This window comes from Salmo salar, chromosome 27, assembly GCF_965601325.2.
Source record: "Salmo salar chromosome 27, fSalSal1, whole genome shotgun sequence".
In the NCBI taxonomy this organism is placed as follows: domain Eukaryota; kingdom Metazoa; phylum Chordata; class Actinopteri; order Salmoniformes; family Salmonidae; genus Salmo; species Salmo salar.
This window is the reverse complement of record NC_138317.1, coordinates 12,131,292-12,156,422: the sequence shown is the minus strand read 5'-3', so window position 1 is coordinate 12,156,422 and position 25,131 is coordinate 12,131,292. Positions and strand designations below refer to the sequence as shown.

Sequence of the window (25,131 nt, the reverse complement as noted above, 5' to 3'; positions counted from 1 at the left end):
CAAATCCCTCACTCATTCAAACACTACATACGCACTCACACACATAACACACACGCATACCGACACAACACAAACAAACATACAGTGGTGGATAAAGTACCCAATTGTCATACTTGAGTAAAAGTAAAGATACCGTAATAGAAAATGACTCAAGGAAAAGTGAAAGTCAACCCAGTAAAATACCACTTGAGTAAAAGTATAAAGGTATTTGGTTTAAAATATACTTAAGTATCAAAAGTAAATGTAATTGTTAAAATATACTTAAGTATCAAAAGTAAAAGTATAATTCATTTCAAATTCCTTATATTAAGCAAACCAGACGGCACAATTTTCGTGTTTTATTTTATTTACGATAGCCAGGGGCACACTCAAACACTCAAGACATAATTTACAAAGCATTTGTGTTTAGTGTGTCCGCCAGATCAAATCAAATCAAATCTAATTTATTTATATAGCCCTTCGTACATCAGCTGATATCTCAAAGTGCTGTACAGAAACCCAGCCTAAAACCCCAAACAGCAAGCAATGCATGTGAAAGAAGCACGGTGGCTAGGAAAAACTCCCTAGGAAAAACTCCCTAGAAAGGCCAAAAACCTAGGAAGAAACCTAGAGAGGAACCAGGCTATGAGGGGCGGCCAGTCCTCTTCTGGCTGTGCAGGGTGGATATTATAACAGAACATGGTCAAGATGTTAAAATGTTCATAAATGACCAGCATGGTCAAATAATAATAATCATAGTAGTTGTCGAGGGTGCATCAAGCACGTCCGGTGAACAGGTCAGGGTTCCATAGCCGCAGGCAGAACAGTTGAAACTGGAGCAGCAGCACGGCCAGGTGGACAGCAAGGAGTCATCATGCCAGGTAGTCCTGAGGCATGGTCCTAGGGCTCAGGTCCTCCGAGAGAAAGACAGAAAGAGAGAATTAGAGAGAGCATATTTAAATTCACACAGGACACCGGATAAGACAAGAGAAATACTCCAGATGTAACAGACTGACCCTAGCCCCCCGACACATAAACTACTGCAGCATAAATACTGGAGGCTGAGACAGGAGGGATCAGAAGACACTGTGGCCCCATCCGATGATACCCCCGGACAGGGCCAAACAGGCAGGATATAACCCCACCCACTTTGCCAAAGCACAGCCCCCACACCACCACAGATCAGAGGCAGTAGAGATGACCAGGAATGTTATATTGATAAGTGTGTGAATTTGACTATGTTCCTGTCTTGCTAAGCATCCAAAATGTAACGAGTACTTTTGGTGTCAGGGAAAATGTATTAAGTAAAAAAATACATTATTTTATTTAGGAATGTAGTAAGGAAAAAGTAGTCAAAAATATAAATAGTAAAGTACAGATACCCCAAAAAACGACTTAAGTATTTTTCCTCAAGTACTATAGACCACTGCAAACATACAAACACACACTTTTACACTTATCATTTGCTGCTGCTTTATTCTGTTCTTTATTCTTATTATTATCTGTCTGGATGCCAAGTCACTTTACCCTGCCTTCATGTACATAAGTATCTCGTCCCTCTGCACATTGATCTGGTACTCCCTGTATATAGCTCCATTATTGTGTATTTTATTCCTCTTGAGTTAGTTACTATACTATAATTTTTTTAAATATATATTTTTACTGTGCATCGTTGGGAAAGGTTCGTAAGCAAGCATTTCACTATAAAGTCTACACCAGTTGTATCAGGCGCATGTGATATATACAATTTGATTTGTTCCCAGACGGACACGTTTTGCGGATGGAACCACTTCCTCAGTGAACTCTCGAAACGAACGCAAAAGCCCTCGCGAGAGCCTTTGAATTTCCTCTTTGAACGGAACCTGCTTCCAAGATGGTGAGTGCTGAATTGGGCTACCAAATTATTCTAAATATCTGCGTTCATCGTCGCTTTTAGGGTCATTCTGTACATTGGACAACGATGGTAAGATTGTTAAGATTGTTTTTGAGAGCTTTTAGCCTGTATTTATTATATATATATTATATATTGATGCAAATGAACAGCTAACTGACAATGCTAAATTACCTATTCTGCGCGGACACTATCCTGCATGGAAGTACAGCTTTTGTCAATATAGGCTTTGGTTGTGGTCTTTTATTCTCAAAATAGATTGTAGTAACCCTCACTTTTACACACTAGTTTGTTTGTGTGGTTGGTATTAGCCAATCAGTTTTCAGCCATCCTTGTCAACTCGTTTTTGGTAATCGCATTGCTATTCAATGTTGGCTGATTTGTTAAAGTTAGTAAGAACTTGTTTACGAGTTACAGTATATAAAGTCAGTCCATGTGAAGGCTGACATTTGAACTCAAGATTTTTACACTACATGTTTGCTAGTTTATTCCAGGCTTTGGTTGTGGCAATACAAATTATTAATGCAGAAGGACAAATTATTAATGAAGGACAATGTACCTAGCAAAGTGACTCTCTATTGACCGTGTTTGTTCTGTTATTTCTCTGCAGTCTCTGGTCATTCCTGAGAAGTTCCAGCACATTCTTCGTGTTCTCAACACGAACATTGATGGTAGGAGGAAGATTGCCTTCGCCATCACAGCAATCAAGGTAGACTTGTTCAGAATGTCTTTCTCAGAACCAGGTAGAGATGTCCGCACCGTTGGCTATTGTGGGAATGAACCTAAGTAATGTTTCATGTGTTTTTCCTGCACAGGGTGTTGGCAGACGATATGCCCATGTTGTCCTGAGGAAGGCTGATATCGACCTCAGCAAGAGGGCTGGAGAACTAACCGATGATGAGGTGAGGAATGCATGGGGCTGTTGTGTACATACTGTTTCTCTCAACATGAAAGCTGTATGCATCTTTTTCTACCTGGCATTTCGCTAATGTTGATGTATACATGCATTTGTCCCCAGGTTGAGAGGGTAGTGACAATTATGCAGAATCCTCGCCAGTACAAAATCCCTGACTGGTTCCTCAACAGACAGAAGGACGTAAAGGATGGCAAGTACAGCCAGGTATGTGACTGCAGCATACTTGCGACGTCTGGTGACTCATTTCCAAACTGTAACTAAACTATTTAAGTTTGACGTCCCGTCGATGGTTTGTCAATACAAATTGCGTCATTTATTTCTGAAAGCTAAACGTACATTTGTCTCAGAGTCCAGTCTTACAATGGTCCTTGTTTGTGTGTTACAGGTCCTTGCTAACGGTCTGGACAACAAGCTGAGAGAGGATCTTGAGAGGCTGAAGAAGATCAGGGCTCACCGTGGTCTCAGGCATTTCTGGGGGTAAGCGCCGTTCTAATGTCCAGCTATGTAGGTTTATTTTATGACCCTGGCTGTGAACCCACTCAAAAGGATTTGGGATATGCAAAAATAAGCGCCCACCAAATTATACATTTTTATGTTGCTTGGGTGTTTTCTGTATTTAATGAAAAGGGGGAAATCCCATTTTTCAGCTGAAGGGCTGGTTTCCTGGACAGACTACTTAGTTCTGGGTTGTTCATTAGGGCACATAGAAAATGAGAACAAGACTCAACTCCCTATTTTTGGACAAATTTAGATTGATCTCTGTACTGCTGAGATGTTATATCAAGAAGGCATTAGCCCATTTATTTTGTAGTCCATTGCAGTAAAACTCAAAATATTGCACAAGTTCCTTAAGTGCTTATTGTAGGCATACCAATGTTATAGTATAATGGTACGCACATTCGTCAACTTCTGCTGTCAACGTGTTCAAGTAATTGTCTGTGTTTGTCCTACAAACCTACTACTAAATCTCATTAGTATGGGATTTCTCAAGTTGACTTCCTGGATACATTTGTAATGACTGACTGTCCCTCTCTCTTTCAGTCTGCGTGTGCGTGGCCAGCACACTAAGACCACCGGTCGTCGTGGTCGCACCGTTGGTGTGTCCAAGAAGAAGTAAACTGTCTCCCTGCTCCCCATGTGTCAATAAATGCCACAGTTCACACATTTGGCTGTTTGCTCATCTCTTCATACTGAGTTGTTTTGGTGCGGTTGTTGAAGTTGTGTAGTTGCTTCAGAATAGAGCCTCGGTCAGTGGCAGTTTTGGCTTTCTTTGCTCCCATGTAGGTAGTTTGTCACTTGATGAACAGAGACTACACTCACCTGGGCCACATTCTGTAAGCAAAAGTGGGAATGTCGTGAATGGAACTCATGTAACTTCTTATTCTACAATGTCCGGTATGTCAATTTATCTGAATGTTACACAATGTTGTGCCCAAGTCTGAATCGATCCCCAATTAGAGGGGACTGAACACAGGCACTGTAGACAGGCCAGGAATGGAAAAGGCGTTGTATACTCATTCATATATGTGGTATAGTTTTGAAAAGGTTGTAAAAGGGACCGGAGTGATGGTCTGTCCTAGGTTCAGTTGCAACCTAGTGAATGGAATGCTGTAGTGTCCACCTTGGTGTTTATACATGGTCATATTCTCACAACTAACCAAGTTTCATTTTGGTGAATTATCACAGAATTTAGTAAAGATGGGGTTAATTTACTACACTAAATATAAATGCAACATTTAGTTTTTTCATGAGCGGAAATAAAATGCACATTGTATTTCTCTCAAATTTGGGGGGGGGGGGGGGTGTATTTTTGTCTAATAAAACCCTTGTTTTAGAAAATTATACCGATTGGCTGGACATGCCTGCACCCCTGCCCAGTCACGTGAAATCCATAGATTAGGGCCTAATGAATTTATTTCAATTAACTTTTTAATATGAACTAACTCAGTAAATGCTTTGAAATTGTTGCGTTTTATATTTTCGTTAAGTATGAATTTGCCGACAGTGTTCTGAGAGTAGAGACCCCTTGACTTAATCTGCATTTTGTTATGTTACAGCCTTGTACTAAAATGGATTAGATAGTTCCCCCCTCTACCCCATAATGATGAAGCAAAAACAGGTTTGAGAATGCTAGTCATTGACTACAGCTCAGCGTTCAACACCATAGTGCCCACAAAGATCATCACTAAGCTAAGGACCCTGGGACTAAACACCTTCCTCTGCAACTGGACTTCCGGACAGACCGCCCCCAGGTGCTAAGGGTAGGTTACAACACATCAGTCATGCTGATCCTCAAAGCGGGGCCCCTCGGGTGTGTGCTCAGTCTCCTGTACTCCCTGTTCACTCATGATTGCATGGCCAGGCACAACTCCAACACCATTAACTTTGCTCATGACAACAGTGGTAGGCCTGATCACTGACAACAGACAGCTTATAGGGAGGTCAGAGACCTGGCTGTGTGGTGCCAGTACAACAACCTCTCCATCAATGTGATCAAAACAAAGATGATTGTGGACTACAGGAAAAGGAGGACCAAGCATGCCCCCATTCTCATCGAGGGGGCTGTAGTGGAGCAGGTTGAGAGCTTCAAGTTTCTTGGTGTCCACATCCCTAAGAAACTATCATGGTCCAAACACACCAAGACAGTCTTGAAGAGGGAACGACAAAGCCTATTCCCCCTCAGAAAACAAACGATTTGGCATGGATCCTCAAGTTATACAGCTGCACAATCGACTGGTTGCATCACTGCCTGGTATGGCAACTGCTCGGCCTCCGACCGCAAGGCACTACAGAGGGTAGTGCGTATGGCCCAGTGCATAACTGGGTCCAAGCTTGCCACCCAGGACCTCTATACCAGGCGGCGTCAGAGGAAGGCTCTAAAAATTGTCAGACTCCAACCACCCTAGTCACACTGTTCTCTCTGCTACCGCATCGCAAGCGGTACCGGAGCGCCAAGTCTAGGTCCAAAAGACTTAACGGCTTCTACCCCCAAGCCATAAGACTCCTGAACAGCTCATCAAATGGCTACCCAGGCTATTTGCATTTCCCCCCTCCTTTCACACTGCTGCTACTCTGTTTATCAATGCATAGTCACTTTATCTCTACCTACATGTACATATTACTTCGACTAATAGTCTTGCTATTGTTATTTTACTGCGGCGCTTTAATTATTTACTTATTTTATCTTATCTATTTTTTACCTAATTATTTTGTTGTATTCGGCGCATGTGACAAATACAATTTGATTTGAAATATCACATTTAGATTCTTCAGACCCTTTACTCAGTACTTTGTTGAAGCACCTTTGGCAGCGATAACAGCCTCAAGTCTTCTTGGGTATGACGCTACAAGCTTAGCACTTCTGTATTTGGGGAGTTTCTCCCATTCTTTTCTGCAGATCCTCTCAAGCTCTGTCAGGTTGGATGGGGAGCATCGCGCTTGGCATTCAGACCAGAGAATCTTGTTTCTCATGGTGCGAGTCCTTTAGGTGCATTTTGGCAAACTCCAAGCGGGCTGTCACGTGCCTTATTCTGAGGAATTTCTTCTGTCTGGCCACTTTACCATAAAGGCCTGATTGGTGGAGTGCTGCAGAGATGGTTGTCCTTCTGGAAGGTTCTCCCATTTCTACAGAAAATCTGGAACTCTGTCAGAGTGACCATGGGGTTCACCAAGGCCCTTCTCCCCCGATTACTCAGTTTAGCTGGGTGGCCAGCTCCAGGGAGAGTCTTGGTGGTTCCAAACTTCAATTTAAGAATGGAGGCCACTGTGTTCTTGACATTTTTTGGTACCCTTACCCAGATCTGTGCCTTGACACAATCCTGTCTGAGCTCTACAGACAATTCCTTTGACCTCATGGCTTGGTTTTTGCTGTCATGCATGGTCAACTGTAGGACCTTATATAGACAGGTGTGTGCCTTTCCAAATCATGTCCGATCAATTGAATTTACCAAGGATCAATGGAAACAGGATGCATCTGAGCTCAATTGAGTTTCATAGCAAAGGGTCTGAATACTTTTGTAAATAAGGTATGTTTTTATTTTGTATAAACGAGCAAAAAAACTTTTCACTTTGTCATTATGGGGAATTTTGTTTAAATTGATGAGTATAAGTTTCTCTATCCATTTTTGAATAAGGCTGTAACAACGTGGAAAAAGTCAAGTGGTTTGAATACTTTCCGAATGCGCTGAATGTAAAATGCCATAACACCACAGCACCAGTTTCATACCAATGCAATCCTTGCCTTTTTTTTATTGTGCTGAATGGATCAAGAGGAATTGCAATACAAACAAGCTGAGTAACAGTTCAAAGTGGGATATATTGCCTTAATTGTACAAAGATCATAGAAAAACTGAGGTAAGAAAACCCATTATATGCCAGCAGAACATACACTGAGTATACAAAACATTAACACCTCTTTCCATGACAGACTATCCAGGTGAAAGTTATGATCCCTTATTGATGTTACTTGTTAAATTCACTTCAGTGTAGATAACAGGGAGTAGGTTTAAAGAAGGATTTTTAAGCCTTGAGATGTGGATTGTATGGGTAAGACAAAAGATTTAAGTACCTTTGAACGGGGTATGGTAGTAGGTGCCAGGCGCACCAGTTTGGGTCAATAACTAACGAGCAACAGTTTCCCCGTGTGTCTCGAATGGTCCACCACCCAAAGGACATCCAGCCAACTTGGCAACTGTCGGAAACATTGGGAGTCAACATGGGCCAGCATCCCTTTGGGGTGGGGGGTGTTCCTAATGTTTAGTATACTCAGTGTATAAAGTGCACCAGGTAACACTTAATAAAGGAAGTGAAAGGTATGAAGCTAGCATTAGGAAAAAGCCCTGTGGGTCCAAGCTTAGGATAAATCACATTGACTAGCTCAATTCCACCAACCGTTGCTACTTGACATCCTCCATAAGCGGCATAGTGCATCAGTGATGTCTTAAAGAAATTAAATATGAAATAAATAGGATCATTAACTAATTTCAAAGCAAGCTGAATTCAGTATAGAAAAGTCCCAATCTACTGCTGTACAGCAGTATATTCTTGCATAATATTCAATATGACCTCTGGTCATCCCAAGTCTGTCTCAAAGGGAAAAGGAGGTTACTCTCTACAACATTTTCCAATGTACACTACCGGTCAAAAGTTTTAGAACACTTACTCATTCAAGGGTTTTTCTTTATTTACCATTTTCCATATTGTAGAATAATAGTGAAGACATCAAAACACACATGTAGGAAACAAATCAAAATAGTTTGTATTTGAGATTCTTCAAATAGCCACCGTTTGCTTTGCACACTCTTGGCATTCTCTCAACCAGCTTCATGGGGTAGTCACCAGGAACGCATTTCAATTAACAGGTGTACCTTCTTAAAAGTACATTTTCCTTCTCAATGCGTTTGACCCAATGTAGGGGTGGTATACAGAAGATAGCCCTATTTGGTAAAGTACCAAGTCCATATTATGGCAAGTACAGCTCAAATAAGCAAAGAGAAACGACAGTCCATCATTACTTTAAGACATGAAGGTTTGTCAATACGGAACATTTCAAGAATTTTGAAAGTTTCTTCAAGTGCATTCGCAACAACCATCAAGCGCTATGATGAAACTGGCTCTCATGAGGACTGCCACAGGAATGGAAGACCCAGAGTTACCTCTGCTGCAGAGGATAAGTTCATTAGAGTTACCAGCCTCAGAAATTGCAGTACAAATAAATGCTTCACAGAGTTCAAGTAACAGACTGATCTCAGCATCAACAGAGGAGACTGTGTGAATCAGGCCTTCATGTTCGATTTGCTGAAATAAACCACTATTAAAAGGACACCAATAATAAGAAGAGACTTGCTTGGGCCAAGAAATATGAGCAATAGACATTAGACCGGTGGAATTTTGTCCTTTGGTCTGGAGTCTAAATTGGAGATTTTTGTTTCCAACCGCCGTGTCTTTGTGAGATGCAGAGTAGGTGAACGGATGATCTCCGCATGTGTGGTTCCCACCGTGAAGCATGGAGGAGGAGGTGTGATGTTGTGGGGGTGCTTTGCTGGTGACACTGTCAGTGATTTATTTAGAATTCAAGGCACACTTAACCAGCATAGCTACCACAGCATTCTGCAGTGATACGCCATCCCATCTGGTTTGCGCTTAGTGGGACTATCATTTGTTTTTCAACAGGACAGTGACCCCAATCACACCGTCAGGCTGTGTAAGGGCTATTTTAACAAGAAGGAGAGTGATGAGTGCTGCATCAGATGACCTGGCCTCCACAATCCCCCGGCCTCAATCAAATTGAGATGGTTTGGGATTAGTCGGACCGCAGAATGAAGGAAAAGCAGCCAACAAGTGCTCAGCATATGTTGGAACTCCAAGACTGTTGGAAAAACATTCCAGGTGAAGCTGGTTGAGAGAATGCCACGAGTGCAAAGCTGTCATCAAGGCAAAGGGTGGCTATTTGAAGAATCTCAAATATAAAATACGGTATTTTGATTTGTTTATCACTTGTGGTTACTACATGATTCCATATGTGTCATTTCATAGTTTTGATGTCTTCCTATTATTCTACAATGTAGAAAATAGTAAAAATAAAGAAAAACCCTTGAATGAGTAGGTATTCAAAAACTTTTCACCGGTAGTGTAAAATCATCACGCTGATCTGAAATGTATCAACATAATCTGGCAGTCCTGATGCAATGTCAAGCAATACTTGATGGTCTGAAGGAAGGCTGGACTACGTAGGCGTTTGTCTGTCGGTGTGTGCACCGGTCCAGACAGCATTTTAAGTCAACCATTCGATTAAGGAAAAAAGGATGAAACAGATGTGATTTGTAGGAATTGCAAAAACAACTTCATACTCAGGTTTGATTTGAAGCTACTGAGGATAAAAACAGAAAAACTTCAGATTCTGAGGACAAAGTTGAAGACCTTCAATCTATGGAATGTTCCCAATGACTACCTCAGAAGCAGCTACACGCAACACACAGAAATCTGTCGGAGACAGCGAGTGATAACGGCTGAAGAGGGAGGGCTCCTGTCCTCCTCACCCCTCTTTGGGCTGTGGGGACTTCTGCTGCGGTGGCTGGGATGGTTGAAGCGGTTGGTCCTTGGTGGGGGCATAGTAAAGCTCCAGAGGCTTTCTGACCTTCCAGTACTTCTCATTCACCAGCTCTAAAGTCAGGGAGCCGTTCAGAGTCTGAGAAAGAGGTACAGAGAAACGTGAGGGAGGAGAACAAGTCAAACGGAATGGTAGGAAGAAAAATAGAGCAAAAGTAGAGTTGAGAGGAGGGAGATAAGAAAATGAGACCCGTGACAGAGGTATGAGAACGGATAATAGTCACTGATAATAGCTCCCACCCTGAAAAAAAAGAGAACGGATAAGCTTGTGTACTCACAGAGAACTGTCCCCCTGATGTGGTGATGTAGATGGTGTATTGCTTCTCACTGACGTTCTTCAAGCTGGCCCCTCCTGCTGATTTCTCTCCTTTAGCCCCCGCCTCCACTCCCTCTTTCCCCTTCTCCATCGCTGCATCTGATTGGCTGTCTCTTTGCCTCTCCTCCAGAGCGATACGCAGAGCCAGGTACTTAGACAGGTGGTCCACTGTGGCGTTGGCTGTGGTCTTCACATATCTGAGACAGGAATGAGGAGTGACAAAAACAAAACTTAAAAAAAGACCCTTCAGGAATACATTCTGAATTGAAATTACCATCATTTGAGAAGTCATAACAGAACACCTCACAGCCCCCCCCCCCCCCCCCCCCCACACACACACACACAGAGAGAGAGAGCCCTCACCTGGTCTGGCTGTAGTCCTGTGTGTTGACCAGCAGGGGGTGTGGGCGGAACACCAGCTCTATCTCTGAGCCAGGGCCCTCTTTGTGGTGCCGGAGCGGGGCTGTGGGGCTGCCCCCATCCACCTCCGGGCCTGACTCATCTGACACCCTGGGCCGCTTAGGGTTCCGGCTGGGCCCGGCCTCAGAGGGTGTGTGGCTCGGGGGGAGGGGCGCGTGGGAGGGCGCAGAGTCGTGGGAGAGGTGTGACCGCGCATCCCCGTTGTCCTCGCCGCCGCTGAAGGTGGTGTTGTCGCTCTCCTGCGCCGGTTTGCGCACTCGCTGGGCTCTGGGGCGTCAAGGGTGAGCAGAGCGCGAGAGGCCATTTTAAATTTCCAATCCTCAATAAAGTAGGAACTTTCCCTGACTTGTGCAGTCAGTGTTGTTTGTCTACATACTCAGTCTGACAACTCTCTCCTAATTCCAAGAATCTTTCAAATGGGATTTCTGGGAAACCTATAAACCCTACCCCCATCCTCCCTCATCTCCTACCTGTGCAGAGCCTGCATGCGCAGCCCCTCCTCAATGCTGGAGCTGAGGGCCTGCTTGTTGTGCAGCCGGTTGAGTCTCTCCAGCACCCGGTCCTGGTGGGCCTCGTACTCGTCACGGCTGGGGTAGATCTTGGAGATGAGGGCGTCAAAGTTGGAGTCGCGGCGGAGCGAGCGTCTAGACACAAGCTTCTTTCGGCACGTGGGGCATTCCTTGTTCCTGAGGAGGAGAGGACAGAGAGTGAGTTAAAGATAAGCTTTTATAAAGTATCTTCACAGAAATGTAATAATCTTTAGTATGGGGGTTCTCTTCAGATTTATACGAGAGCACAGTCCGGAGTAGCGAGAATATAGTCATCCTCAAATAGTCACACAGTTGCGTGTGACCTCACCCTGATCGGAGTGCAGTGACGATGCAGTCGGAGCAGAAGCGGTGCAGGCACTCCTTGGTGGTCATTGTGTTCTTCAACATGTCCAGACAGATGGGGCACATCAGCTCACTGTGGAGGCTCCGGGGGGACACCGCTATCTCTGTGCCGTCCATGATCGCCTCCTACAGGCAGGGAGGAGAATGTGTCAAGACAATACAGGCACAGATAAGTATATGATGGCCCATCCATGTTCTTCATGGGTCAGCGTTAAACTGATTGACCATGGCCACAGTTCCTCACACAGATTTTTGTTATGAGAAACTATAAAAAGCACTTTGTTTCTGGAAATGCAATACAATAAAATCACTTTTCACCTGGATGCATTTGTAATTATTCCTATGTGGAACGTGACTGTCATTACCTGTGGGCTCCTGTGCAGTTCATACAAGCTCAGCTCCCACGTCTTACTGGGGTTTTGGATGTTGACTGGAGTCGCCATTTTGTGTTTTATAGACCCCTCCCTATGGAAACGCATGAAACATGTTTAAGATGAATGTTACACACATATTTCGTTTTAGGCAATTAGGCCTACATAGTCTGATGAGAAGATGCGCTGTGTAAAGTTTAGACTGCAGTTGATTGCGTTACATCACTTTGACAGTTTGCAACTGAGCAACCCAGTTTGACAGCTGTCAAGACAAGTGATGAATGAGACTGAAGTCTTTGGGTACACAGGCTATCTGGTAATAATTATGCCGTAAAAAAACAAGGGATTTTTTTGTTGTTGTTGGGAGAATTGGGTTTCGCTAGCTAACGTTTGTTGTTCTAAAAACAGTAAAATGTCCAAGGCAATCCAAGGTTAGCGAGCCTAACTACATCTCATTGCACCCTCCTTTGACATTTCATGCAAATTGATCGCGGTTGCATGCATTATGTCCTCCTTTGTTGTATCGTAGCTACTTTGGTAAATAACTTATTTTGTCACAATTACATACATCGAGCAAACTGTCAGACTACGGTAGAATCGTAATGTCACACGATTATCATGCTATCTATCCATGAGTAGCTAGCTTGCTTCGGTAAAAACAAAAAAGTGACTCGCAGTCTAGCTAGTTATGGGGTCTAGCTAGCATAGCTAGTTGCTACTTACCAAGGAATTTGACGGACAGCTGCCCGGTGACGCAAGCCCACGCAGCACAACTAGCTAGCTTGCTACGAACACCGGATTGTAACGAAATACTTTCAAGCTCGTGCCACTATGACCACCGTGTGACGGGATTCTTTTCCATCACGATGTATGTTGGTGGGGGGTGATACTATCGCTATTTTTCATCCAGAAAGACAATAATTACTCAAAGACGACAGGTTTGGAAACCCTCTGTAGCCATCTTTCTCTTTTTTCGCCGGATATGTGGAAGCAACTTGATTTCCCTTGCAAAATAGCTGTTTGTTAGCTACCCCTGGTGGTTATTTTGGGGTATTGCACGCAACAACAAAAACTTTCCTAGGGAGCCTGTTCTCTTGTATGGGGTAAATTGCGAATACGTTATCAACACTATATTTCTAAGAAACATTTATACACTTTTAAAGTGTGTCTGTCCAATGCCAATCAAGTGCACTTGGACATATTGAAACCCACAGCGTTTGGGAGAGAGAGAGAGAGAGAGAGAGAGAGAGAGAGAGAGAGAGAGAGAGAGAGAGAGAGAGAGAGAGGAGAGAGAGAGAGAGAGAGAGAGAGAGAGAGAGAGAACATAGAAAGGAAGGGGAGATTGGAAAGCTTAAACCCTAGGCCTATATGTACTGTCTATTTGTAGTTGAACTCTGGGTTGAATTGAAACAATAGTTGTTGATGACTTTGCAAATGCTATATAGGCCTAAATAGTATAGATGCTATATGACTTATAAAGTATGGTTACATTTTAGTTGCTCTGTTAAACCTACCCTTTGGAATTATTTCCATAGCAACAGTGAATATATTTAGTTATTAAGAGATCTCTCAATAATCATTCTCATGATAGCACATTGTTAGTCGTCAGTGACAAATATAAAATCTAAGCAGGACTTGGTTAAAACCCAGGATGGGAGGACAGATGAATAGCTGTAGATACTGTCACCAACTCTCCAGTAAGCAGCCTGGTCTCATAGACTAGACGTAACATAGTAAATGAATATCCGAGACGCTCAAATTAGTATGATATGTTACATTTGGTATGGTTACATACAGTTGAAGTCAGAAGTTTACATACACCTTAGCCAAATACATTTAAACTCAATTCCTGACATTTAATCCTAGTAAAAATTCCCTGTCTTTGGTCAGTTAGGATCAGCACTTTATTTTAAGAATGTGAAATGTCAGAATAATAGTAGAGAGAATTATTTCTTTCAGCTTTTATTTCTTTCATCACATTCCCAGTGGGTCAGAAGTTTACATACACTCAATTAGTATTTGGTAGCATTGCCTTTAAATTGTTTAACTTGGGTCAAACGTTTTGGGTAGCCTTTCATAAGCTTCCCACAATAAGTTGGGTGATTTTTGGGCCATTCCTCCTGACAGAGCTGGTGTAACTGAGTCAGGTTTGTAGGCCTCCTTGCTCGTACACACTTTTTCAGTTCTGCCCACAAATTTTCTATAGGGTTGAGGTCAGGGCTTTGTGATGGCCACTCCAATACCTTGACTTTGTTGTCCTTAAGCCATTTTGCCACAACTTTGGAAGTTTGCTTGGGGTCATTGTCCATTTGGAAGACCCATTTGAGACCAAGCTTTAACTTCCTGACTGATGTCTTGAAATGTTGCTTCAATATATCCACATAATTTTCCTTCCTCATGATGCCATCTATTTTGTGATGTGCACCAGTCCCTCCTGCAGCAAAGCACCCCCACAACATGATGCTGCCACCCCCATGCTTCACGGTTGGGATGGGGTTCTTCGGCTTGCAAGCCTCCCCCTTTTTCCTCCAAACAGATCTATTTTTGTTTCATCAGACCAGAGGACATTTCTCCAAAAAGTACGATCTTTGTCCCCATATGCAGTTGCAAACCGTAGTCTGGCTTTTTTTATGGTGGTTTTGGAGCAGTGGCTTCTTCCTTGCTGAGCGGCCTTTCAGGTTATGTCGATATAGGACTCGTTTTACTGTGGATATAGATGCTTTTGTACCTGTTTCCTCCAGCACCTTCACAAGGTCCTTTGCTGTTGTTCTGGGATTGATTTGCACTTTTTTCGCACCAAAGTACGTTCATCTCTAGGAGACAGAACGCCTCTCCTTCCTGAGCGGTATGATGGCTGCGTGGCCAATTGTTGGAAAAATGACTTGTGTCATGCACAAAGTAGATGTCCTAACCGACTTGCCAAAGCTATAGTTTGTTATCAAGACATTTGTGGAGTGGTTGAAAAACTAGTTTTAATGACTCCAGCCTAAGTGTATGTAAACGTCTGACTTCAACTGTAAGACAGATGGTTACTTAAGGCAAAAACGAAAGTAAGGTGGTTGGTTAGGGTGGATGAGTGGACATATAATGCGAACGAATAACAACCTAAAGGTTGCTAGTCCGAATTCCGTCATGGACAACTTAAGCATTTCGGCTAATTAGAAACTTTTTAACTACTTACTTCTTTTTAGATACTTTGCAACTATTTAGCATGTTGCTAACCCTTCCCCGAACCTTAACCTTAACCCTTATACCTAACTCCTAAACGTAACAACCTTACCCCTAACCCAAGGGTGAAAGTAAGGCGATACGGTCCGGTACGGCATCCCGGCAAAATAGATAGTGTACCGATAAAACGTGAACCTATCGCAATTAATACAACATGCCCAAAAAACTATAGGCTACTACACAATTATTTAACATTAATGCATGTCAGCCGCATGAAACATTTTCGAATTAACACGGTGGTCTATGCTCCAAATTGCATTGTGGTTTGAGGAGAACACTTACATTTTGTAAAGGTGGAGATGAGAGGCCGAGACGCTGGAGGTCAATTCGGAGTCTGAGGACCGCGTGGACAACAGTGGATGCATCAATTCAGGCTAGGCTAAGTGTAGGCCTAATGACAATGGCAGAATGTCATTACAATACACCTAGGTGTTTTGTAACAGGTGTCTCTTTCCATTCATCAAATTGCGGCTGCACAGTGCACTGTTGGGGTTTGGTTGCTGAAACTATTTAGTGAGTGGACGAATGTGCGCAGATAGCCTATAGGAGCGCCTTTGTTAAGCGATTGTTTGGCAATCAGATGAAAATATCATGACTTGTTTAGTTCATGCCACATTAAAAGGCATAGGCGGCGTGTCCATAAGTCTATTGGACGCTACGCTTTCCCTAAAGTAAATTGAATTAAATTGCAAAAATTATAGCTTATTTAGCTTACTCCTGTCTATACAGAAAAAATAAAATCACTCAAAATAGGCTACTACGCCAGAAAGTATGATTTGACCACAGAGGATCATTAGCTTCTTAAATAAAAGCTGTGGAATGTTTTAAATCACATAGCCTACAGTCGGAAGGGCCCGCAATTTAGGCAGCGTGCGCTGCAAATATCAAATAGATGATTGTTGAGTTTCGAATGTCAGTGAAAAGCAGAAATGGAATCTACTTTCACCCCTGCCCTAACCCCTAACCCCTAACCCCTAGCCTAGCTAACTTTAGCCATATCATCCCTTTTGCAAATTCGAAACATATAATACGAATTGTAATTCATAACAAATCATATGAAATGGGTGATGGACTTCCACAAATTAGTACATACTATAGGAAACGTAACATATCAAACTAAATGGAGTGTCATTTACAGTACATACAGAATAATACAAAATGCTCTGAGACCAGGTTGCAGGAAGTGCAGCCCAGTCTATAGTTTTCTGATAGTGGATATAATTTTGTTTCAAAGGTAAAAATTCAACATATTTTATACAAGGTTTGTCTATGTTGAAAATTCATACAATGATGACATAATCCTGTGGTAGAATTTCCACAAGAATGTCATGTCACAATACGTTGACAAATTACATTGAAACAACGTTGATTCAACCAATTTGTACCCTAGTTGGGAGACAGCCTCACCAGAGGACATAGCGAACATACACAGTGGGAAGCTATAGGCTGAACTTGATGTACTTTGGCTGAGCTGTTTCCTGTGGTTTTCTTCAAACTGATCATAGATTAGCTGGAAGAGGTTTGACTAAGAAATACATGCTAAAAGTCATATAGCAACATGATGTACCAGTTTTTTCCACTCTTCAGTCCACTCTTCCCACAGCAGGCTTACAGTTTAGTGGAGCCCCATGTTGAAACAGACATGATACCTGCATTTTTACTGATGATCCTGTACTGGAGCACAGGTAGGATTGTATCAAACCTATATCCACCTGTGTTGGCAAATGTAGGACTGTGTTATCCTACCTCTGTAGTTCATGTGTTTTCATTATCTGGTTCACTGAATGCCAATGCTATCAAAGCACATAGCCAAAATGTACTCATGATTAGATGGTTTTAAGCACAACATTTTTTACAGGATATTGATTGTGGGAAATGTGTCTAGATTAGTGGCATTAAAAAGCATACACACACACACACACACACAATTACTGACACTACGGTCTTAGAAAAAAGGTTCCAAAAAGATTATTCAGCTGTCCCCATCGGAGATCCCTTTTTTGACTCCAGGTAAAACTCTTTTGGGTTCCATGTAGAGCCCTCTGTGGAAAGGGTTCTACATAGAACCCAAAAGGGTTCTACCTGGAAGCAATAGGGTTCTACCTGGAAACTAAAAGGGTTCTTCAAAGGGTTATCCTATGGGGACAGCAGAAGGACACTTTTAGGTTATAGATAGCACCTTTCTTTCTGAGCGTGTACTGCTGATAAAATAACTCTGGCACAAAATGTGTCCTCACCAACCATTGTATTTCCCTCCCTGGTGTTTACAGTTGAAGGTCAATTCAGAGTGGTGAATGGGACCAGCTCCTGTGCTGGAAGAGCAGAGGCGTTTTTATTTGGACACTGGAGGTCTGTATGTGGCAATTATTGGTCCATGCAAGATGCTAATATTGTGTGTAGAAAGATGGGCTGTGGGAATGTTGTAGCTGCACTTGGCATACCTCATTTTGGAGAGGCAATTAAAGGATACCAAATAGAATTTAATGGTTGCTCACCACTGGATTCTACTCTTGAGAAGTGTACCTTCGCCGTTCTTGGAGGTGATGTTTGTCGTAATTATGCTAATGTAATCTGTTCAGGTAAGATTGATAGGGATTGTGTCGAACATTGTATCAAACCATATTACAATCTTTTATCCAATACATAGCTGGTAGCATCAACAAAACTGATTGAATATTGAACCATCTTTTGTTCAGAGTCTGTGAGGTTTTTGGATGGAGCTGGTTTTTGCTCTGGAAGAGTGGAGGTGAAGTCCAATCAGTCCTGGGTCTCAATGTGTGAAGCTGACTTTGACTGGCAGGATGCAGAAGTAGTCTGTCGGGAGCTTGGCTGTGGGGCTCCTTCAGTTCTGCAGGGGGGGCTCTATGGAGGAGCTAAGGGTCCAATCTGGCCTAAAGGATTCCTGTGTAAAGGCAATCAGTCTCTTCTTCTGGACTGTGACACCTCAGTGAGAAAAAACAACACCTGCTTACCTGGTAATGCTGTTGGACTCACCTGCTCAGGTAAGAATTTGTTTATCAGTCAGTCAGTCAGTCACTCACTTTTTTTCTCTCACCTGGAGTGAATATGAGAAGTTTTTAAAGAATCCAAAAGTATTTGAAGAGTTTATTTCTAAAATGCAATATCCACATATTTTATATTAATAGATTTTAGGTCTGTATTAAAATGTAATTTTTTTTAGCAAAACGCTATATATCCATTGTTTAGCTGGAATTTAATGTTTGTATACTGTATATTTGACTGTGATATGTGGTTGTTTCACCTAGCTATCTTAAGATAAATGCACTAACTGTAAGTCGCTCTGGATAAGAACATCGGCTAAATGACTAAACTGTTCGATTTAAATGTCTTACATACAGATCTCATATTACTGAATTGAATCATTTTTTAAGCCTAGCAGTACTACCTATTTCTCTGAGAGTGGGGCGGATATACTGTATAGCTTTTTGCAACCAAAAAAACTGGATTATTTGTCTCTCTGAAATGAAACCACTCAATTAGCAGATTTGGTTCCTTTGAAGTTGTGGGAACATACAGTTTTGGTTTCCCAATGAAACCATACGTTTCCTGACTGGTAAAACTGAACGTTTTGTAAACGTTCTGACCACGGAAGTAAAGAAAATTGTCTGTCATGGGAAAATAAAGTACCAGCCAAAAGGCTGGACACACCTACTCATTTAAGTGTTTTTCTTTATTTTTACTATTTTCTACATTGTAGAACGACTATTCCCAAACTGGGGTATGCGCAATGCCGTGGGGGGTACACCAAATAAAAATGTGATTCACATTTTCAAACAGTCCATTTAGATTTTCCAACAATGATAAAGAGTGAATATGCGCACTCACCTAGAATATGGCTGATGCTGGTGCCAATAAGGCTGTACTGTCCAATCAATTAAGTTGAGAATTTTGAAAACGTCAAATGTGACATAGCGAAGCACTTGAGTGAACTGGGTGCGCAATTACGCAGGTACTTTACTGAAACGGACGACACCAACAACTGGATTCGTTATCTCTTTCATGCCTTGCCTCCAGTCCACTTACCGATATCTGAACAAGAGAGCCTCATCGAAATTACAACAAGCGGTTCTGTGAAAATGGAATTTAAGCAGAAGCCACTGCCAGATTTCTGGATAGGGCTGCGCTCAGAATATCCTGCCTTTGCAAATCGCGCTGTTAAGACACTGATGCCCTTTGCAACCACGTACCTATGTGAGAGTGGATTCTCGGCCCTCACTAGCATGAAAACTAAATACAGGCACAGACTGTGGGTGGAAAATGATTTAAAAGACTGAGACTCTCTCCAATACAACCCAACATTACAGAGTTATGTGCATCATTTCAAGCACACCTTTCTAATTATCCTGTGGTGAGTTATTCCCAATTTTTGATGAATAAATAAGGTTTTACATGTAAGATGGCTAGATAAAGAGCAATATTATTGATTATTATTTGTGCCCTGGTCCTATAAGAGCTCTTTGTCACTTCCCACTAGCTGGGTTGTGACAAAAACTCACACTCATTCTTATGTTTAATAAATGTATCGTATAGTGTGTGTGTGGCGGGCTTACAATGAAGGCAAAAAACAACATTTGAGAGTGTGCTGACCCTGGTACGCAGCTGGAGGTTGAAAGTTTGAAGGGGTACGGGACTATAAAATGTTTGGGAACCACTGTTGTAGAATAATAGTGAAGACTATATTTTAGATTTTAGATTCTTCAAAGTAGCCACCCTTTGCCTTGATGACACCTTTGCACACTCTTGGAATTCTCTCAAACAGTTTTGCCTGTAATGCTTTTCCAACAGTCTTGAAGGAGTTCCCACATATGCTGAGCACTTGTTGGCTGCTTTTCCTTCACTCTGTGGTCCAACTCATCCCAAACCATCTCAATTGGTTTGAGGTCGGGTGATTGTGGAGGCCAGGTCATCTGATGCAGCACTCCATCACTCTCCTTCTTGGTAAAATAGCCCTTACACAGCCTGGAGGTGTTTTGGGTCATTGTCATGTTGAAAAACAAATGATAGTCCCACTAAGCGCAAACCAGATGGGATGGCGTATCACTGCAGAATGCTGTGGTAGCCATGCTGGTTAAGTGTGCCTTTAATTCTAAGTAAATCACAGACCGTGTCACCAGCAAAGCACCCCCACACCATCACACCTCCTCCATGCTTCACGGTGGGAACCACACATGCGGAGATCATCGGTTCACCTACTCTGCATCTCACAAAGAAATGGAGGTTGGAACTAAAAATCTCAAATTTGGACATCAGAACAAAGGACAGATTTCCACCGGTCTAATGTCTATTGCTCGTGTTTCTTGGCCCAAGCAAGTCTCTTTGTCTTAATGGTGTCCTTTAGTAGTGGTTTCTTTGCAGCAATTCAACCATGAAGGCCTGATTCACGTAGTCTCCTCTGAACAGTTGATGTTGAGATGTTTCTGTTACTTGAACTCTGTAAAGCATTTATTTGGGCCGCAATTTCTGAGGATGGTAACTCTAATGAACTTATCCTCTGCAGCAGAGGTAACTCTGGGTCTTCCTTTCCTGTGGCGGTCATAGCACTTGCTGGTTTTTGCGACTACACTTGAAGAAACTTTCAAAGTTCTTGACATTTTGTATATTGACTGACCTTCATGTCTTAAAGTAATGATGGACTGTCGTTTCTCTTTGCTTATTTGAGCTGCTCTTGCCATAATATGGACGTGGTCTTTTACCAAATTATGCTATCTTCTGTATACCACCCCTACCTTGTCACAACAGAACTGATTGGCTCAAATGCATCAAGAAGGAAAGAAATTCCACAAATTAACTTTTAACAAGTCACAGCTGTTAATCGAAATGCATTCCAGGGTGGCTGCTTTGAAGAATATATTTTATATTAATATATATTTTGATTGTTTAACACTTTTTTGGGATTACTACATGATTCCATATGTGTTATTTCATAGTTTTGATGTCTTCACCATTATTTTACAATGTATAAAATAGTCAAATTAAAGAAGAACTCTGGAATGAGTAGGTGTGTCCAAACTTTTGACTGGTACTATTCTACAATGTAGAAAATAGTAAAAATAAAGAAAAACTTTCACTGGTACTGTACATTTTTAGGTTTCAGGGAGGTTCTGAGATCATTTTAATATGGTTTCCTGAAAGGTTTCATTAACATTCTGAGAACGGAAATTATAGGTTATTTTGAGGTTTTTGAATAACTTAAAACCTTCACTGAATGTTTAAATAAGACTGTTTATAACACTGCTAGCTCATTTTGGGTTTACTGTTTTGAACTCCAAGCATAGATAGGACACATGGAAATTAATTTGCTTAGGCATTAATCATGCAAACACATGTATTTTTTTTTGTGTGGAATGGCGTTAGTGAGAAACTGTTCATTTTATCCTATTGAAACAGACACTATTTCAAGGAAACAAGCACTCATTCAGATCAGGTGTGGCCAATTAATTAACAACACAGAGAACAGAATGTATATGTCTTTAAATAACATTCTTACAACGTTCTGTGAACATTACTCATGTTTTCTTGTGGTTTTTATGGAACGTTTTTATTAATGATCTCAGAACATAACTTTAAATAGAACCATGAGGAAACCTGAAGAAATCATAGTCCTGAATTACTGACATTCCCACAGAAGAACGTTGTTTCTTAACGTTCTCTAAACTGTTTGAGAACATTTCCAGTGTCAAGCTAGTTGGAGAACGTTCCTAGAACATTACCAAAATTGGAATGAAATGTAACCATGTTTTAACTTTTAACATTCTGTTAAAGTAATGAAATTAAACGTTATTTTTGTCAAGTTCCATAAATGTGCTGAGAATGTTCAAAAGGCAATCAACTATCCTGCACCATTCGCAGAAAGTTGTGTGAAGGTATAAGCTTAGGACAACCACTCTCTCACCAAGCTCTAAGAAACCTATGGTTCTCAGAACGTTATGTACTAGCTGGGATGACTGTCACTGAACATCCCCATATCATGATTAGACAATGAAAAACCCATCAATCTCTTTTCTAAGTTCTTTAAACAATGAAATCAAATTGACCAACATTCTGAAAATGTATATATAGCGCTTTGGAAAGAAAATCTTAATTTGGACAGTGACACATTTTTTGGTGTTTTAACGCCGTACCCCAGTACTTTAGATTTTAAATGATACAATGACTATGAGGTTAAATCCTGAATGAATCGGGAATAATGATGAGTGAGAAAGTGACAAGAGGCTCAAAGATCATACCCCCAAGATATGCTAACCTAACATGTACCTTTACAAATAACAGGGGAGGTTAGCGTTTGGGGGGGGGCGTATTTATGCCTCTCATTTTCTCACTCATCATTATTCACTCATCATTCGTGATTATCTGTAATCATGATAGCATCCATATTGATGTAGAAGTGTTTAGAATCATATTCTATTCTTATTTACAATAGAAGTGACTCCAAAATTACACAATACATTATTTACCATTAATTGCTATTGGGCACAAAATAATCTGAAACACAACCAAAACTAACTGCAAATGAATCAAATACGTTTATAGAGTTACAAGCTTGATGTAGTCATTGCATGCTAGGAATATGGGACCAAATACTAAACTTTTGACAACATTAATACACAAGTGAATTTGACCAAATACTTTCGGTTCCCTAAAAGTGGACTATGTGCAAAAAGTGCTGTGATTTCTAAACGGTTCAACCGATATGGATGAAAATACCCTCAAATAAAAGCTCAGTCTGCACTTTAACCTCATAGTCATTGTACTATTTCAGAGGTGCTGGAGTACAGAGCCTAAACAACAACAAAATGTGTCAATGTCCAAAAAAACGTTTGGACTTCGCTGTAGGGGTGTTTTGTTGTTGAGAATATATGAATAAACAGTATGTACACTTCTTTCCAGAACCTGCTGATGTGAGGCTAGTGGGAGGAGGCAGTCGCTGTGCTGGTAGAGTGGAGTGGGACAAACTGGGAGAGGGGAATATGTCGGCTGTGGGATATTACTGGAAATTGAAGGCTGTCGCTGATGTAGTTTGTAGACAGCTGGGCTGTCGTTCCACTGTTTCAACACTGCTTGGAAACCGCACTGAAGGGTTTGAAGTTCACTGTAATGGACATGAAGATGCGCTTAGGGAGTGTAGCAAAGCCTCAAGGCCAACTTTGGTGACTCCATTAACGGTGATCTGCTCAGGTAATACTAAAGTTGTTGTATGCAGCTGATTTTTAATATTTTTACATACAACTTCACACCTCTCACGGTTGAACTTGTATGGCTGCTTTACTGCTAATAATGAACTCGTAGTAATTCAATAGCAATGCTACCTCAAGTATCACACAATGCTTTTGTATTTGAATGTAATTTCAGTCACTATAGGCCCATCACAGATGTTGCCCTGTAAGGGAGGCTGGCAAGCACTGTTACATGCTGATGTTATGGTCATATCTACAGTATATGAGGAAACTAGTTAAAGCGACAATCAGCAGTTGAAACAATAACCAAGCTACTCCCTCACTTGTTTCGGTCAAAAAAGCTGAGGGATGAGGTTTGGGGAAATGTAACCACTTTCATATTCGTATACAGAGCTATGGATGCAAGGACTGACCATCTAAGATATCAAAATGTTAGTTTAGCCATGTTTTGAGGCGCTGTGTTTAGTGTTTGTTTGCGTTAATCTTATTTCCAAGCAATGGAATAAAACAAGCTAATATTTTGGGTTCTGATGGGGTTTGTCCGTTGAACTAAGCTCATGGGGCATTTATAAGTCATATTCTTCAAGAATCAATGGGTACAAAGCATGAATTTATTAGTGAAAAATATGGATGTAGCTGATTGCCCCTTTAAAGAGTTTTTTCTTTTTCTCTTTTTTATAGATCTCCTGCTTAAGCCTAATATCTCTCTGACCATCTCAATGGGAGGGTTCTCCAGGGGCCACCAGGGGACTCTAGAGGTGTTCAGGGGCCACAGCTTCACTATCACCTGCTCCATTCAGCCACAGTACCCAGGAGGCTCCTTCCTCCTCACATACCCTGACTCCAACATAACCCAGACTCAGCCAGCTGTCAATCACTCTGCTGCCTTCTTCTTTCTCACTGCAGATGACTCCTACCAAGGGAACTACAGCTGTGTTTATGAGATTTATGTTTTTTCTCATAACTTCTCCTCCGAGAGTGATCTCCTCTCCCTCACTGTCACAGGTAACTGAACATGAACCATACTTAGAACTTTGACATTAACAGATTTTCCACGGATGAATCTGATGCTTAGCAATCCACTAATTAAGTGTGTTTCTGCTGCAGCCTCTCCTCTGACAGCTTTCATCATCAGACTGGTTGTAGTGCTTCTGACATCAGTGACAGCCAACACCACCATCTGTCTGTATTTCAAGGTAAAGACATTAAGAAGTGATAAATCAGGTGAACAAAATTAATATTTTAGAAGTCTTGGTTTAATCCCTGAAAAAATCAGTTGGATTGTATTGTACCTGGGATTTTTTTATATTACTGACTCTTGGTGTGTGTTTTCTTAGACCACCAGGAGGCGAGTGGAAGGGGTGAATTTGGAGATGGTTTCTCTGAGGACCAGAGCTGAAGCCGGACCTGGAGAGAGCAGCCCAGATGACAGACTAGGGTGAAGTTGACTGAAAAGTCTAAGTGTGGTCCATGGGACATCCAACTCTGACGTCACCCCATTGAAGTTGAAATGTAAAAATGTTCAAAATGTAGTTGAAGTCATTTCAAATGAATAAAGGTTAGGGTTAAGGTTAGGATAATGGTTAGGGTAGGGTTTAGGGTAGGGTAGGCGTCCCAAGATTCCCGGATAGCATGAACTAAAGTTGACCGTAGAGATGCTGAACTGAGGTCAGTTTTTTGTTTTCCAGATACCATGGGACTGGTGTAGACTTGATGGGATTTTAATCCAAACCCAATTCAATTAAATGAGTGTTGAGTTTCTATTGGTTGTGCTATGGCTGCACTTCCTTGCTATTTATTTTATTATTATCATCA

The 25,131-nt window shown here is 41.6% G+C and overlaps 2 protein-coding genes across 3 annotated transcripts; one reads left to right on the top strand and one right to left on the bottom strand.

Annotated features, from left to right (window-relative positions):
- The first annotated feature begins 1,742 nt into the window (after nt 1-1,742).
- LOC106588387 (small ribosomal subunit protein uS13) lies at nt 1,743-3,950 on the top strand. 2 transcript variants are annotated; one of them, XM_014177306.1, is made up of 6 exons: nt 1,743-1,855; nt 2,481-2,579; nt 2,686-2,772; nt 2,889-2,990; nt 3,172-3,263; nt 3,828-3,950. In XM_014177306.1, exons 1-6 carry the CDS (start codon nt 1,853-1,855, stop codon nt 3,901-3,903), a joined length of 459 nt encoding a protein of 152 aa, XP_014032781.1. In that variant the 5' UTR covers nt 1,743-1,852; the 3' UTR covers nt 3,904-3,950. The 2 variants fall into 2 exon arrangements, with proteins under 2 accessions (XP_014032781.1, XP_014032782.1); XM_014177307.3 differs by having other exon boundaries at nt 1,812-1,942.
- A 3,053-nt stretch (nt 3,951-7,003) lies between these two features.
- Nucleotides 7,004-12,899, bottom strand: LOC106588392 (E3 ubiquitin-protein ligase RING2-A). The gene is made up of 7 exons (XM_014177310.3): nt 12,617-12,899; nt 11,888-11,987; nt 11,488-11,648; nt 11,100-11,315; nt 10,573-10,896; nt 10,172-10,406; nt 7,004-9,972 (listed from the first exon to the last, which is right to left on the bottom strand). The coding sequence occupies exons 2-7, from the start codon at nt 11,963-11,965 to the stop codon at nt 9,820-9,822; spliced, it is 1,167 nt and encodes a 388-aa protein (XP_014032785.1). The 5' UTR covers nt 11,966-11,987; nt 12,617-12,899; the 3' UTR covers nt 7,004-9,819.
- Between the last annotated feature and the right edge of the window lie 12,232 nt (nt 12,900-25,131).